Genomic DNA, 13,410 nt, shown 5'->3' on the forward strand with positions numbered 1-13,410 from the left:
TGAGATGATCTGGCAGAAAGACTGGTTTCCTAATGCATGTATGTGTGCTTGCCATGTTATTTTGGCAAGAAAGAAAGAGGAAGTGACAGGACAAGAGCTGTAGGTGTTTGTCCAATACAGCTGAGGGCTGTGCATAGAGCCCTTTTTGTTTCATGACACTGGTTTTGATGCACAAGTTGAAGCATTCCTAGAAATTTCAAACCAGTTAATCCCAGAGCTCCTTACATGGCTGCAGGGAGTAAAGATTATTAATGAATTAAGCAAATGAAGAGTGAAGCTATACTTGTAGATGATATAGACAGAGACACAGAGGTTTGAGTCGCACATTGTTCTTTCCTAGCTATAAATCCTCCAGATTCCTAATGGCAGAGTGACTCCATATCAGTAAGAGAGTTTAGGAAAAAATTAGGAGAGTTTTACCAAAAGTTTCTGTGATGTCATAATTTTGTATTAAACAAATTACAACAAACAAACAAAGCACATCAAAACATACAAACAAACAAACAAACAAAAACTCAATTAAAGAGAAAGATAAAAATAAATGCTAGGGAGGTGTTCCATAATGCAGAGAAATGACATTTGCTCATAACATGGATCAATCAAACAGAAATTCCCATTTTGTGCCAAACTTTGATGAAGGTAATTGAACATGAGATAACAATACTCTCATTCCTTCTTACATACTGTACTACGGGGAAGTATGTGTTGCATGGGTAAGGGAGCAGCTAATAAATACCTGTAACTTTCAGCAAACATTGCCCTAAGTGAGCCACCCATATCCACATCTATGTGTGCAGAGCAGTGAACATCTGCCCTAACTCCCTGATGGACAGTCCCTTCCTAAGTATGAATGTGCTGATATGAGCCAAGGTGCTCCTAAGTAGCTATAAGACCTGGGGATCTCACTTGCATGCCTAACTTGATATACTGCAAAACAAGAACTGGTACTGCAGACAGTTCTAGGTAACTGGCCCTCCAGTTTTCATCATTTGATAGGAATACCCTGTATTATTGCTCTCGAAGTGTCACCCTTCAGCAGCAAAGAAGAGGGGAAAGAAGAAAGAAAACAGGTGTCTTGGTTTAATTTGAATTTTCTGGCCAATGCACTAAAAATGTTACAGTTTGGGTTTGCCAAATTTAATATATTTACTTTTTGTTGTGAAATAGAATTAGGAGCAAAAGTAAAGCAGGCCTAAAACTTAAAAGGGGATAAAGAAAAATTTTATTAACAACACAAAGAAAAGAATACTAAATTCAGGACAGATCTTCAGACCACTCCTTCCTTCCACTTTTCACATTTTAACAACATACAGAGACACTTCAGTCAATTCATTACTTAAATAATATTTTTCAGTTTACTTTAGGGAGAGGAGTTTCTTCTTGTTTAGCTATAGGGATATTTTTCAAGAGGGAAATAATCAGTTCTCTCCTGACTTCACTCTTTTCATGAATAGCAGCCGCCCAGAGATCTGCAATCATGAAACTCCTCCCACCTTCACAGCCTTCCCAGAGCTGTGCTTGTGGGCCATGTCAAAGTTATGGGGTATTACTTTAAAGAATGAGCTACTCAGGGGCAAAAATTCTCTTCAGCTTTCTTCTCTCTGTTCATCCTTTATTCCCAGCAACAGAGATCCCCCTTATTCCTCTCAGGGCAAAAGATCTTCCAAACACTTCACACCTTTCTCCACTCCTTGTCTTTTTCCATGATTTAAAGCAGGTTTTTTAGTGTAGTACAGTCCACTCCTATAACTTACAAAAAGATATTTCAGCCAACCTTCATGGCATCTCCTCATTCTCCTTCCATCTAGAAACTTAGCTTTTGCTTCATTGACTTTGGTGCATCCTTTCTATTTTTCTACATCTCACCCAAGGAAGGACGGAAAGTCTGTAAGTCTTATCTGAGCATTGGTAAAAAAGTTAAAACCTCACTCACAGAAGTTGCAGGGGCTGTGCCAGGCCATGCCGGAGCTGTGTCAGGATCTCAGGGTGCCTGGGCCACGCTGGAGGGGCAGGACGAGAACTGCAAAGTGCACGCAGAGGAGAAATGGGTGCCAAGGCCGTGTGTCCATGGCTTTCCCCCGGCGCTGCCCGCCCCCAGCTCCAGCCGCAGCCCGGGGGTTCTCCCTCTGCCCTGCCCAGCACACAAAGCCCTGGGGGCTCTCCCGAACCGGGCCCGGCTGCCTCCCCCCAGCCCGTGAGGGCGGCCGGGCGGGTTCGGCCACCCCAGGGCTGCTCCGAGCCGGGGCAGAGCAAAGGATTTTCTGTACACTTAAACCGTCATCTTTTTCCACGGTTTGTAGGAATTTTTAGTGTAGTACAATCCATCCCTATAGCTTACAAAAGGATTTTCAGCCAACCTTCCCGATGTCTCCTCGCTCTCCTTCCATCTAGAACTTGGCTCCTGCTTCACTGACTTTGGTGCATCCCCTCCGTACCTTTTCCTCTCGCTCAAGGGAGGATGGAAGGTCTGCAAGCCTTACCCGAGCCTTGGAAGGGTTACAATCGCACATGGAGGATGCAGCGGCTGCAGCCGGGCCATGCCGGAGCTGTGCCGGGATCTCGGGACCCTCGGGCTGCTCTGGGGCGCTGGGCGAGGGCCGCACTCCAGCGTTCCTCTTCCCTCCGCCTTGCCCAGCAAGCCGGGCTGTGGAAGGGCTCTGCCAGAGCGGGGCTCGGCCGCCTTCAGCCCCGGCCCGGGCCCGGTGGGCACCGGGGCAGGCTCGGCCACCGCAGGCTGCTCCGAGCCGGGGCCGGGGCCGGGCTCTGCTGAGCCGGGGCCACACCGGGGAGGAGGGAGGGCCGGGATCTCAGCCACGGATGGGCCCGTTCTGCCCCCGGCCATCGGGGCCCCCGGCTGAAAACGGGACCCAGCGCCCTCCCGAGCCCGGCCCGGCCCGGCCCGGCCGCACGGGAAGGCCCCGGGGCTGGCCGGAGTTACTTGAGAGAGGCTGGAAATGAAAGAGGTTTTCCCGCGGTTTACCTCCTTCAAAATGTGAATTCATGGAAGCAAACTGACTTCTTCAATTGGTTTCTCATCTGTCAACAACCAAACCGGCCTCCAGTTGGTCCCATCACCTCACAGAGGAAGTTCTCAGGGAGAAAAAGTTCCGAGTGTGCCTTCCCCCAGGTGCCTTCAATGCACAACCAGCACAAGTCTCCAGGCAAGCCAGAGACTTGCTTGCTGCCACAGGGTAGATGACCTCACTGCAGGACAAACCGCACATTTCTTCCCCCAAGCCCCAAAAGAAACAAACTACACTGGGAAAACAATGTTGTTGCAGCAAATTTTGCTGGCATTGCAGTGTCTGTAAGGGATCATTTGTCATCGAATTGAACAACGTGACTGTTGTAGGAGAACTGTGATGCCAGCCTGGCCTCTGGCAGTCACAAGATCCATAGCCCTGTTCTATATAAAAAGAGAGCATTATAATTTAGGGCATTGAGAAGGGTCATTCTGCTCCATTTTAATTAAGAAATGTTGCACTTATGATTTAAAAAATGAAAGAAGTTCTGTAATAAAATGTTTGACAAGCTTCTTACAAACTACAGCTTTGCCTCCAGAAGAGGATGCCAACATTTACAGGACAAAACCATAGAAACTGTGATAACAACTGGCACTGCATGTGACAGTGCCAGGCGGGGCATGTTACTGAAATAAAATGTAACATGGCAAAAATGCAATTGCAAAGAGGAAAAATAATCAGCTGAGCTGGCTGAATATGATGGAAACAGAAACTGCTGAATAGAGGGGGAAGGAAATATCTGGAAGAACCAGAGCTTGACTGGTGCGGACTTTTGCGAACAAGGCACACCTTCGGTGTGTAGTCTGAGGCTGGATAAAATAGGCCGGACAGACGGTGAGTCCCAAAGTTGCCTGTAAAGGTCTCAGGGAAGAGCTGAGGCCGCTGCTTGTAGCTGGTGATTTTCTCAACAGCAAATGAGGTCTTGTTAGCTACAATCTCCCTGGGTTGTCCCCATGCACTTGAACTATATCCAGAAGGGTGTTCCAGCTTCCAGCCTGGATCTTCATCTCATCTGTTTCAGCTGAATTTTTGCTCAGACATGGTCCACACCAGTGCCACTGTCATCCCACCACCCCAGCCCAAACAAGTGTGTTTTCCAGAAGAGAGCCATGGCCCACCCTGGCCAGGTCTTTGAACTGAGTGACTGGAGACCAGAGGGCACCTCTAGGTATTTGAGATACAGCCCAGTTACCCCCATGAAGAATCTTTGGAGCTGACCTGAGGGTCTGTGCTGCACACATGACCATGGGTGTTTTAAGGAACTTTATCAAGGGTGCACCTGAGAGGCTTCTTTCATGGACTTGAATTGAACTGAATGTAATGGAATTGAATATACTTCTTTTGGAACTCCACTGGACACAGGCACATTTGCTTACTAGAATCACTGTCAACTGAATCCTTGAACTTCCCCATATTCTCACTTTTTAAAATCAGCTGGGTTCAATAAAGCAAGCCAAAATTTGAGATTCACAATAAATATAATTCAGATATGCATTTATGATTAACAGGTGTTGTGAATGAACAGGGTATTGGGGGTTGGGTGGACACAAGGCAGAGCATAAACAATAGCTTACAGCATGATGATGAGTAGCAAGACTTTGTCTAGAATTGAGAGCCAGCGACAGACCTAGCCTTGCATTCTGAGCCAGGTAAGGTCATATGTCATAAGACATAGCAGTGATTTCCAAGAAAATATCTTAGATGGGAAGAGAATGGGTAATTTTAATAAGCACATAATGAAATGTACTTATTTTTATATATAACAAGATCCTTTCCACCAAGCTGAGTTCAGCAATTAAAATAGAATATGGAACTTTAAATGGCAGAGAATTCACTAAAAAATAGAAAAGTAAGGAACCCCCCAGTGACAGATAGGGTGAAACATTAGGTTGGGAAGACACAAAATTATCTGTGGACTGATCAGACTCAGGAGAGAGAGCATTCAGATGCAACAACCCTGCAGAGATAGCCTACACACCATGGGTTCTAACAGAAACTTGAGATAAGTTTTGAGTTCTCAAGTGAGGGGAACACAAGGAGATTAATCTGATCCAACTATCCACGCAAATATTCTCAGCAAAATTTTGGAGATTAAAGTAAAGTAGTACCTGTATTGTTAAAGCTGTGTACTCTTTGAAGGATGGCTTGTAAGGCTGATGAGGTGAAAGAGGCTAAGTTCCCATTGATATTCCTGTATATAGTTAGGTCATATTTAGCAATAATTAGTTTGCTGAGCCTTAGGCTGAGCCCCTCTGAAGCTTACCCAGCAGTAGGAACAAATGGATTTCCAATCTTGTGGGCCAGAACTGCTCCAATAATTTATTATTCAATATGAATCAATTAACAGTAACAATGTCATAGGCTTTGGAGGAGATGGTGAAGCATAAATGAAGCTGAAAGACTAACAAATCCTCACAATGACTTCATTAACTCTGGGGAAGTATGAAAAAAGAGCAGTGGCCTTGATTTCCCAGGACTTTGGTCTTTCAGGGCTGGTAAGTGAAACCAACAAAAAGAATGTTCTGTTCTGCAAAGAGATTATATTAGATAGGAAGATGAAAAAAATCAATAAACTCAGAAATTTCCAATGGCATTTATATGTCAACATTTAGAGAGGTGGATGCATTAAAGATTATTTGAATGTTGGAAAGTTGCTGAAAACTAAAATATAGAACAATCAATTCTCCCTAAGTATCTAAGATACAAATGGGAATGCTCCCAAAACAAAACTTTGTTTCTGAGTGCATATGTAAGAACAAAACTGAAAGGACTTTACTGGCTTCAGTAGTTTGAGCTCACTCATTCAAACTCAAATAAATCCATCAGGTCAAGACACAAATATTGTGCAGCATAAATTATCCAGAGACATAATGAAAAGCACCTCACAAAATGCCACATCCACAAATTTTAAGGAGCAATTGAGCTGTTTAAAAACCACAAAAGAAACTATTACCTAAGGAAAAGGAGTGCTGGGAGGCGCATGTGCCTTTTACCTGCAAAAGGCCAAAGCTCAGCAGTATGAGGCAATGATGCTGAGCCCCAGAGAAACTAGTTTCTCAGGAAATATGAAGGGGGTCTGTTAGGAGCTGCCAGAGCTGGTAGAAGGAAGGAAGTGAGGTTGCCACAGCTCCATGTCCAGCACACAGTGAGGCTGAGCTCATGCTCCTGATAAGCACATGACCATGTGTGTATACACACCCCAAGCCAGGGTTTGAGCAAGGTAAGGGAAGAGGCAAATAAGCAGATGCTGTGAGATCTGGGATAATGCTGTCATCATGCCACTGGCTCAGGTGTGGAAACTCCCCTCCAGGGGAGGTACTGGGACACTGTCGTGGGTGGGAGCAGAAGCTTCAGACACAGTTTACTGAAGAAGCTCTCTCACTGTATCAAAAGGTGCAGAAAGAATCCCCTTGCTTTTGAAACTCCTTCTCAGAGAGAGGAGCCAGGCACACCTGGATTCAGTCCTAGTTTAGTGGGAAGGCAAGAGAGTCTGCACTGGTCAGGCACAGGGCATGGACAGACAGACACCTGTATCGACCATTCCCAACTCACATGGGATTGACTGGACCCTTTTATCTCTACACTCACAGAACCATAAAATTCCATTTTCCCCAACACACTTTGATTCATTTCTTCTCCCACTTTTGGCTGCTACTGTGAATTCCCATTACAAGTCCTGTACATACCCAAAATTCACTTCCCATACATCCTACAGGACCTTGCCCCTTTAAGCAGTAACGCTCTCAGTTTATGCAGTGATCTTGAGAGATGCTCCCCAGTCAACCCTCTTTGGTGATTTTCTCACCTGGACCACGGACTGATTGCTGTGCTGTGAAAACCGAAGAAGCCAGGTTGGGGCTCCATTTCACTGATGAGGATATTTCAGTTCCCCCATTCCTTTGCGTTGACAGAGATTGGTCTTTAGCCACACCAGTGGCGGCTGTTCCCTTTCCTTGCCATGCTACAAGACAGGCTCCTAATCATTCAGTGCAACCAGTGACACTTGCTGCTTTGAGATTAACCCTTATCCTGTAAGAATGGAAAACAAGGTGAATTTATTTGAAGTGGGGTTCATCCACTCACAGTTCTGCCTCTGTGCTTCTTGGTGTCTGTGGAGATGAGTGCTTTGCCATATAGCCTTGCAGATTCTTTTTCTGTAATTTGAGAGGCACGTCCTCCTGCATGCAGAGGAATTTTTGCTGAACTCAAACTGAATGTCTACTTAGATGTTGCTTTCTACACCCCAGCTACTGTCTGCTTGAAGTGAATCTATGGAACTGTAAATTGAGATAAAATTCTTAATTGTTAATAAAAGCATTTTAAGAAAAACCAAGAGTAAAAAAATTACCACTATCAGATGCTACTCATACAAGCATTCTAGAACTTGAAGATGAAACTACTGAGCTACCAATATTGAGTTCAAAATAATATTTAGACCAGTCTATGTATGTCCAGGAGTATAGTCAGCTCACAGACCTACATTACACTAATCAGAACCATGTGGGAGTCTGGAGGGTAACTGAGCTAACTGTGGGCAAGATTCAGACTTCTTGTGTCAAGATGGTCCTGGACAGCCAAAATATCTGTAGATAACACACAAAACCATGGAGAAGGTTCTCCTCCCTTCCTGAAACCCCACCAAGATGTTGCAGTGGTTTCTCCCATGGACAGCATGTGTAAAATGAACTTCAACAGATGTTATCTGTACTGCTTGTTTTATACCAGAGGATGCTTTGACACTTGAGAGATCTTTAAGCAGCAGGAATACTGATGAATCCACACAAAACCAAATAAATTAAACCAGAAGAATAGGAGGTCTGACAAGGCTCACAATACATTCCAGCAATTATAGAATGGTAGTGAGTGATACATACAGCTTCTCTAGTCCTTCATCTGGAAACATTTTAATACAGAATTTAAAAAAAAATAATTAAAATAATCACTTTTCCATTATGTCCCTCTTACCTTTCACTCTCCCTGAGAGGAACTGAGTGGAATCTCTTAGGTTGTCCATCAACTAATCTCAGTCCTCATTCCTAGTCAAGAGTTTTCCAAGTTAACACTTTCCCTTCTCTATCAACATGTTGAGACAGCATTCCATCCTTACAGATAAGGCCAAGTCCAGGGCAAATATGTATAGGCTTGTCCAATTTTAAAGTGTCTGGATTTTTCTTTTCTTTCCTATTTTCTAAATAGGAACTGGAACTTCAGTGGGAATACCTGCATCTCTTTTTACATTTATAAATAAATTTACTTACTATAGCACTTCTAAAAAGATGCAGAAGCTTTACTTTAACTGTGCCCTCATGAAAACCCTTGGAGTGGAGGTGAGATTTCTCAGGAGTGCCTATGCGACTTTAAAATGAGATTTAGCATCAAAGAAAAATCAGCTCTGGAGCTTGCCTGTGAGTCTCACTTCAATCACCATTCCTTGGACAACTTCAAAGGTAAATCCTGCATTCAGACAACTGTTTCTTCTAGTGATGCAGTAGTGGTGACAGGCAGGATAACACTGAGTTTGCAGGGTAATTTGTAGTTTTATTGATACAGAAGATTAAAGTTTTACAGAACATCAGGCAAACCCATCCTCTTATTTGCCCAATACTTGGGGATGAACAGTTACAGACAAGAAAATTATCCAGTTACCTGTAGTGCAGCTAATGATTAAATTACATTAAAACTGTTTACAATATTATATTGTAAAATATAAGTTCATGTACAGTATATAAATACAATAGCTTTCTGCTCCTTGTCAGGAACATAAGCTAATCACACATTTTGAAGTTTAATTTAGCTTGTGCTAAAGTACATTTCCATCTTAAATATTTACCTTAATGTAAACCATACCTATGAAATCTCATAGTTTCACTCCCTGCCTCTTAACTTGCAACTAATATTACAGAACTTTAAAAGCTGAATGAACACTCTTACTCAGAAGAGGTTTCTGTCAGAATTTCCTCTCTTTTACATCTTTGGCAATGCTTCACAGGACACTCTCATTAGTCAGACTTAGTTTTTCACATGACATTTTAATCTTATCCAAACTAGGACACTCGGATTCCTGACTCTTTCTGTCTGAAAGAGCAGGCCATGCAAATGTGCTGTATGAGTGTTAAAATTATAAAAATCCTACACTGTAGGAAAAAATCGACAGTGTGCAAAATATATTAACAAACATTTTAAAGATTTGAAAGATACAACATTGTTAGACTTGGCAACGCTAACCAGCTGCATTAAAACACTTCTTCATACCTGGTCAGTCGGTGGCCACTCACTGCTCTGGAAACCTGTGCCTTGACAGGCTGCACTGCAATCCGAGCAGGGGGATGTACATGGCTTTGTATTTGGGCCAGCCTTTCCAAGGTCTGATGGCTAAGATTAGAACCCTCAAACCTATCAAGCTTCTGAACAAGCTACCTGACTTTCACAAGGATATGTGACATTCACTGGGTACCAGGGCCACCTCTGTAGGCTGTAGGTACCCAGCTCAGCAAACATTCATTAGAACCGTGGCACTATTCACTTGCACCTGACAAAATCATCACCAAACTCTGAACTGGGCAAGTCCTTCTGTACCCTGCTAGAAGCACCTTCTCAGAGCTGCTCATCAGGACACAACCGAAGCAGAACAGATATGAATGGACTTCAAAGTCCTTTATTCTCCCGATACACAAATAGAAAGATGAAAAACCAAGAGGAAAAGTAACTTGCATTTAAATCCTCTCAGTGCTACTAAAGATTTTTCTTGCAAAACTCTTTAATGTCAAGTAAAAGATGCTGCACAGAAATCTTTTCTATCGGTGTGTAGTATATAGGTTAGGTAAGCAACAGATTCACTATGAAACAGATGGAAACATTGAGATTTAATGTATTTTAAAACAGCTTAAAGACTAAAACACCTTCAAGATGAAAAGCTGAAGTTACCTTTTTCTTCTCTGCTAACTACCTGTGTTTGTTCCACTGTGGCACTTTCATATGAAAGGCTGATTCTGTGGTATCACACAGGCAGAGACTCATCCCTTCCAAGTGTCTGCCAAGTATTTAACTTTGTCCACGCTAAAATCAAAATTTGAGCATTACTCAGAACTATTGCTTGAACAAACACATGCAGTTTAAACTACATGCTATAACAAAACGCGATCAGAAATGCCCTCATCAACATGGAGATAAAAATGCTCATTACAGTCTCCAGATGGTAGATGACAGTGGAAATATTCTTAAGAGAAAATATAAATACAGATATATTTAGCAGTATATTACTGTAGCACTGTAATGGTACACTACCAAATGGTAGATTTCTGAGGAATATACTGAAGGCAGGCAAAATACTACATATATTTCTATCTTAATTTGTATGACTACAGTGGAGACATTTTGGCATAGCATATTTCTCAGGGGAATGTTATGATTAAAAATATTCCTTAGAAAAATTTGTTTTTTCATAACAGGAATGACTATGATAAATAAGTTATGTTATTGCACAAACTATAGGGTTTTTAGAAAACAAGACCAAAAATAGTGCTTTAACATTTGGAGTGAAAGCCATCTATGAAGTGTGAGACAGAAAGTCAAGTATGAACCCTGAAAATCAGGATTGTACATGGGAACTCAGCATGCAGGCTTGTTAAACAAAATTTAATTTCTACCCAGATACCAACTAATGAACTTACTATTTTTTTTTTCTTCCAAAATAGATAATTGAAACAAAAATACACAAAGGGCATGCTAGGTACTACTTAAGGCAGAACATAAGAATGCAAAAATAATTATTATATGTTCCAATAGAAATATAGATATGTAAGTCTACAGACTTCTAGCCACAGGTAATAAAAATACAGTATTTCATACTTCTGTATAGGTGAAATAAGGGATAAAGAAACTGTAAAAAATGGGTCAAGATAAGAAAATGTACAAAAAATAAATTGTTTATCATGTGTGATGTTGAATGTTTTTGCATGAAAGTAATATTGCTTTGATAAACAAAACAAAATCTTGTAACTTTTCATCCAAAGTACAGAGGAGATATATAATTACTTTCTAAAAAAATAATGTATTTTCATATGTATATCCTACACCTCTTACAAACTGTACCTCTTTACACAGTACCAGTAGTTGAAAGCAGGTCCTGAGTCAAGAATGTCTTGTTAAGGAATGAAATAGTTCACAGTGCCTGGTTAATTACTTTAACCCAACCACCAAGTCTGTAGCATTCAAATCTGCAGGAAAGCTCCCTGTTGCATTAGCAAGAACTGTGGATGCAGGATAAATTATTTCTTCAACCGTCACATATGTCCCTGTTAAAAATCCAACAAATCCAACAACAGCTATAAAAACATCTTTAAATATTGTCCATAAACTTAGGTTTTCCTTGTAGAAAGTGAGAATTTCAACCAGAGGTGGCAGAATCAGTCCCAGAGTGCTGCTGCTGACAGCTCCAACGAAAGAAATCACCAGGTCTAGGCGAGGGATCAGAACTGCTACAGCACCTAAAGCACAACAGGAGAAATGGTGGCTTCAGATTCAATGTCCTCATGAGAAATAAAACTGCAGCAAACACATAATCAAGCAGTTCAGGCTTTTTACAAAGTTACATCATTCAATATTTTTCCAGCTCTGTGTGGTGTGCGCTATACAGATGAATGCACATATTTGTCAGTAACCTGCATCTTTGTGCTCATCTAAGAGACCCAGTTTCAATTCTGAATTTCTGCATCAGCTGGAAGAGCATCAAGCTGAAATGTTCTTGTACTTACAGGGTAAATAGATTTGATCTGCAAATTATAGAGAAATCAAAGACATGAAATGTCAAGGAAGTGTTTTACTTTTTTGGTTGTTGATAGATTTTTAGGGTGAAAGAATAAAAGCCGAGAAAGAGTTGAAGGGGCTGTTGCATGCTGCCTAGGAGGCAGTGGGCAAAAATATATCACTGTCTATTAATCTGTATAACTAATAACCTAAAAACCACATAGAATTATTTGAAATTAACAAAGCCTGTTGATGGCTTGGTAGTCACACAGGCATTTAAGTGACTTTTACTTACAAATTTGAAAAATCTTGATTTGTACAACTGCATTCAGTTTGTAAAACGTCATTTTAATAGTTTCCTAGTTAACTAAATGAGAACTTGGTCCTGCCAAGAGGAGTCTGAACAGAAGGCTCACTAAGCCTTTCAAGCTTGGCCACTCCCACCTCCTGAAACTACAACAGTTACAGAAACAGAATCTGTCATGCTGGACCAGAAACACTTCTGGTTTTAACCGCCTTGGCTGGCAAGGCCCCTAGTATTAACTCAGATACACCAGTTGTCATGTCATGTTTTCAGTCCTGGATTAGAAAACAGCTTTCGAAAGCCTCTATATGACCCCTGTATGTGATGGAAATGTCCCTTCCATGAATATACTGCCTTTCAACTATCAGACAGTAGTGTAAATATCCACAGCATCAGCCTGTTTGTACCCTTCCACCTCATCTCATCAAGACAAATAAGCAATCATAAAGAAAGGGGAAGGGGAAAAGAGGCGTAAAAGCCACAAGTACACAAAAAATACCATGCAATATGTTTTGGTTCTTCCATAATTCCCTTCACTCTGAAGCCAAAATAAAAGCATGTTTGGCTTTAGAGCAACTTCACTGACCATGTGTAATTCAGACAGTGTTTAAGGCAATGAACAAATGGAACAAGCAGGAAGGAGATCTCAACATAACATGTGAGGATGAAAACCAAGAGGTGTCTATTGGCTTTATAATGTATAACTGTGAAGTTGTGCTTTCTATTTGCAGTGTCTTTACTGTGGGCTAAATGGCACCAGCTGCATCAAATTCTGACACATTTTGATTATGAAAGACAGCATACTCAAATGATGTTCCTGTTGATGTTCTCCACTGAGAATAACTTGGGGAAAACTGCACTGGAAAATAAACTCAAAATTCACCTACAGAACACAATAGTTGTCCACTGCTACCAGGCAACTGTTTGCTACACATCTTAATGAAATTTGTAGCTATAGAGTTCTCATATAAAAAGGAGCTAAGACTAAAAGGTATAAACCTGCAGAGGGATAGTGCATTGTCTAGCCCATCCTATTTGAAAGGAACATATTATGCAAACATCTGAAAAAAAATCAATTAACTTGTTAATGCTTGAGATGACTATAGTTTATTAGCACTTTGGGATTCTACAGAGATACGAGAGGCACTGTTTGGTCAAAGAAACACTGGGTAGAGACAGGAGTGGAAACCTTACAAACACCCTGGCACTCAATAATAGGTAAGACAAGTCCTTTTATCCCACTGTTAGGATGGACCTACTCAATGCCAAACAGCTTCTTCCATTACATGATGTGACATTTGAAGACTGGAAATGTCACATGTTTATGCATTATCCAGG

At 41.5% G+C, this 13,410-nt stretch overlaps 1 protein-coding gene across 1 annotated transcript in view; it reads right to left on the reverse strand.

Annotated features, from left to right (window-relative positions):
• Nucleotides 1-11,201: 11,201 nt before the first annotated feature.
• SLC36A4 (solute carrier family 36 member 4) overlaps nt 11,202-13,410 on the reverse strand; it is an 84,583-nt gene continuing 82,374 nt past the window's right edge. The window contains 1 exon segment of the mRNA XM_062514273.1: nt 11,202-11,509. Coding sequence (XP_062370257.1) covers nt 11,202-11,509 — 308 coding nt within the window.

The sequence above is a fragment of the Cinclus cinclus genome, chromosome 2, assembly GCF_963662255.1.
Source record: "Cinclus cinclus chromosome 2, bCinCin1.1, whole genome shotgun sequence".
NCBI lineage: Eukaryota > Metazoa > Chordata > Aves > Passeriformes > Cinclidae > Cinclus > Cinclus cinclus.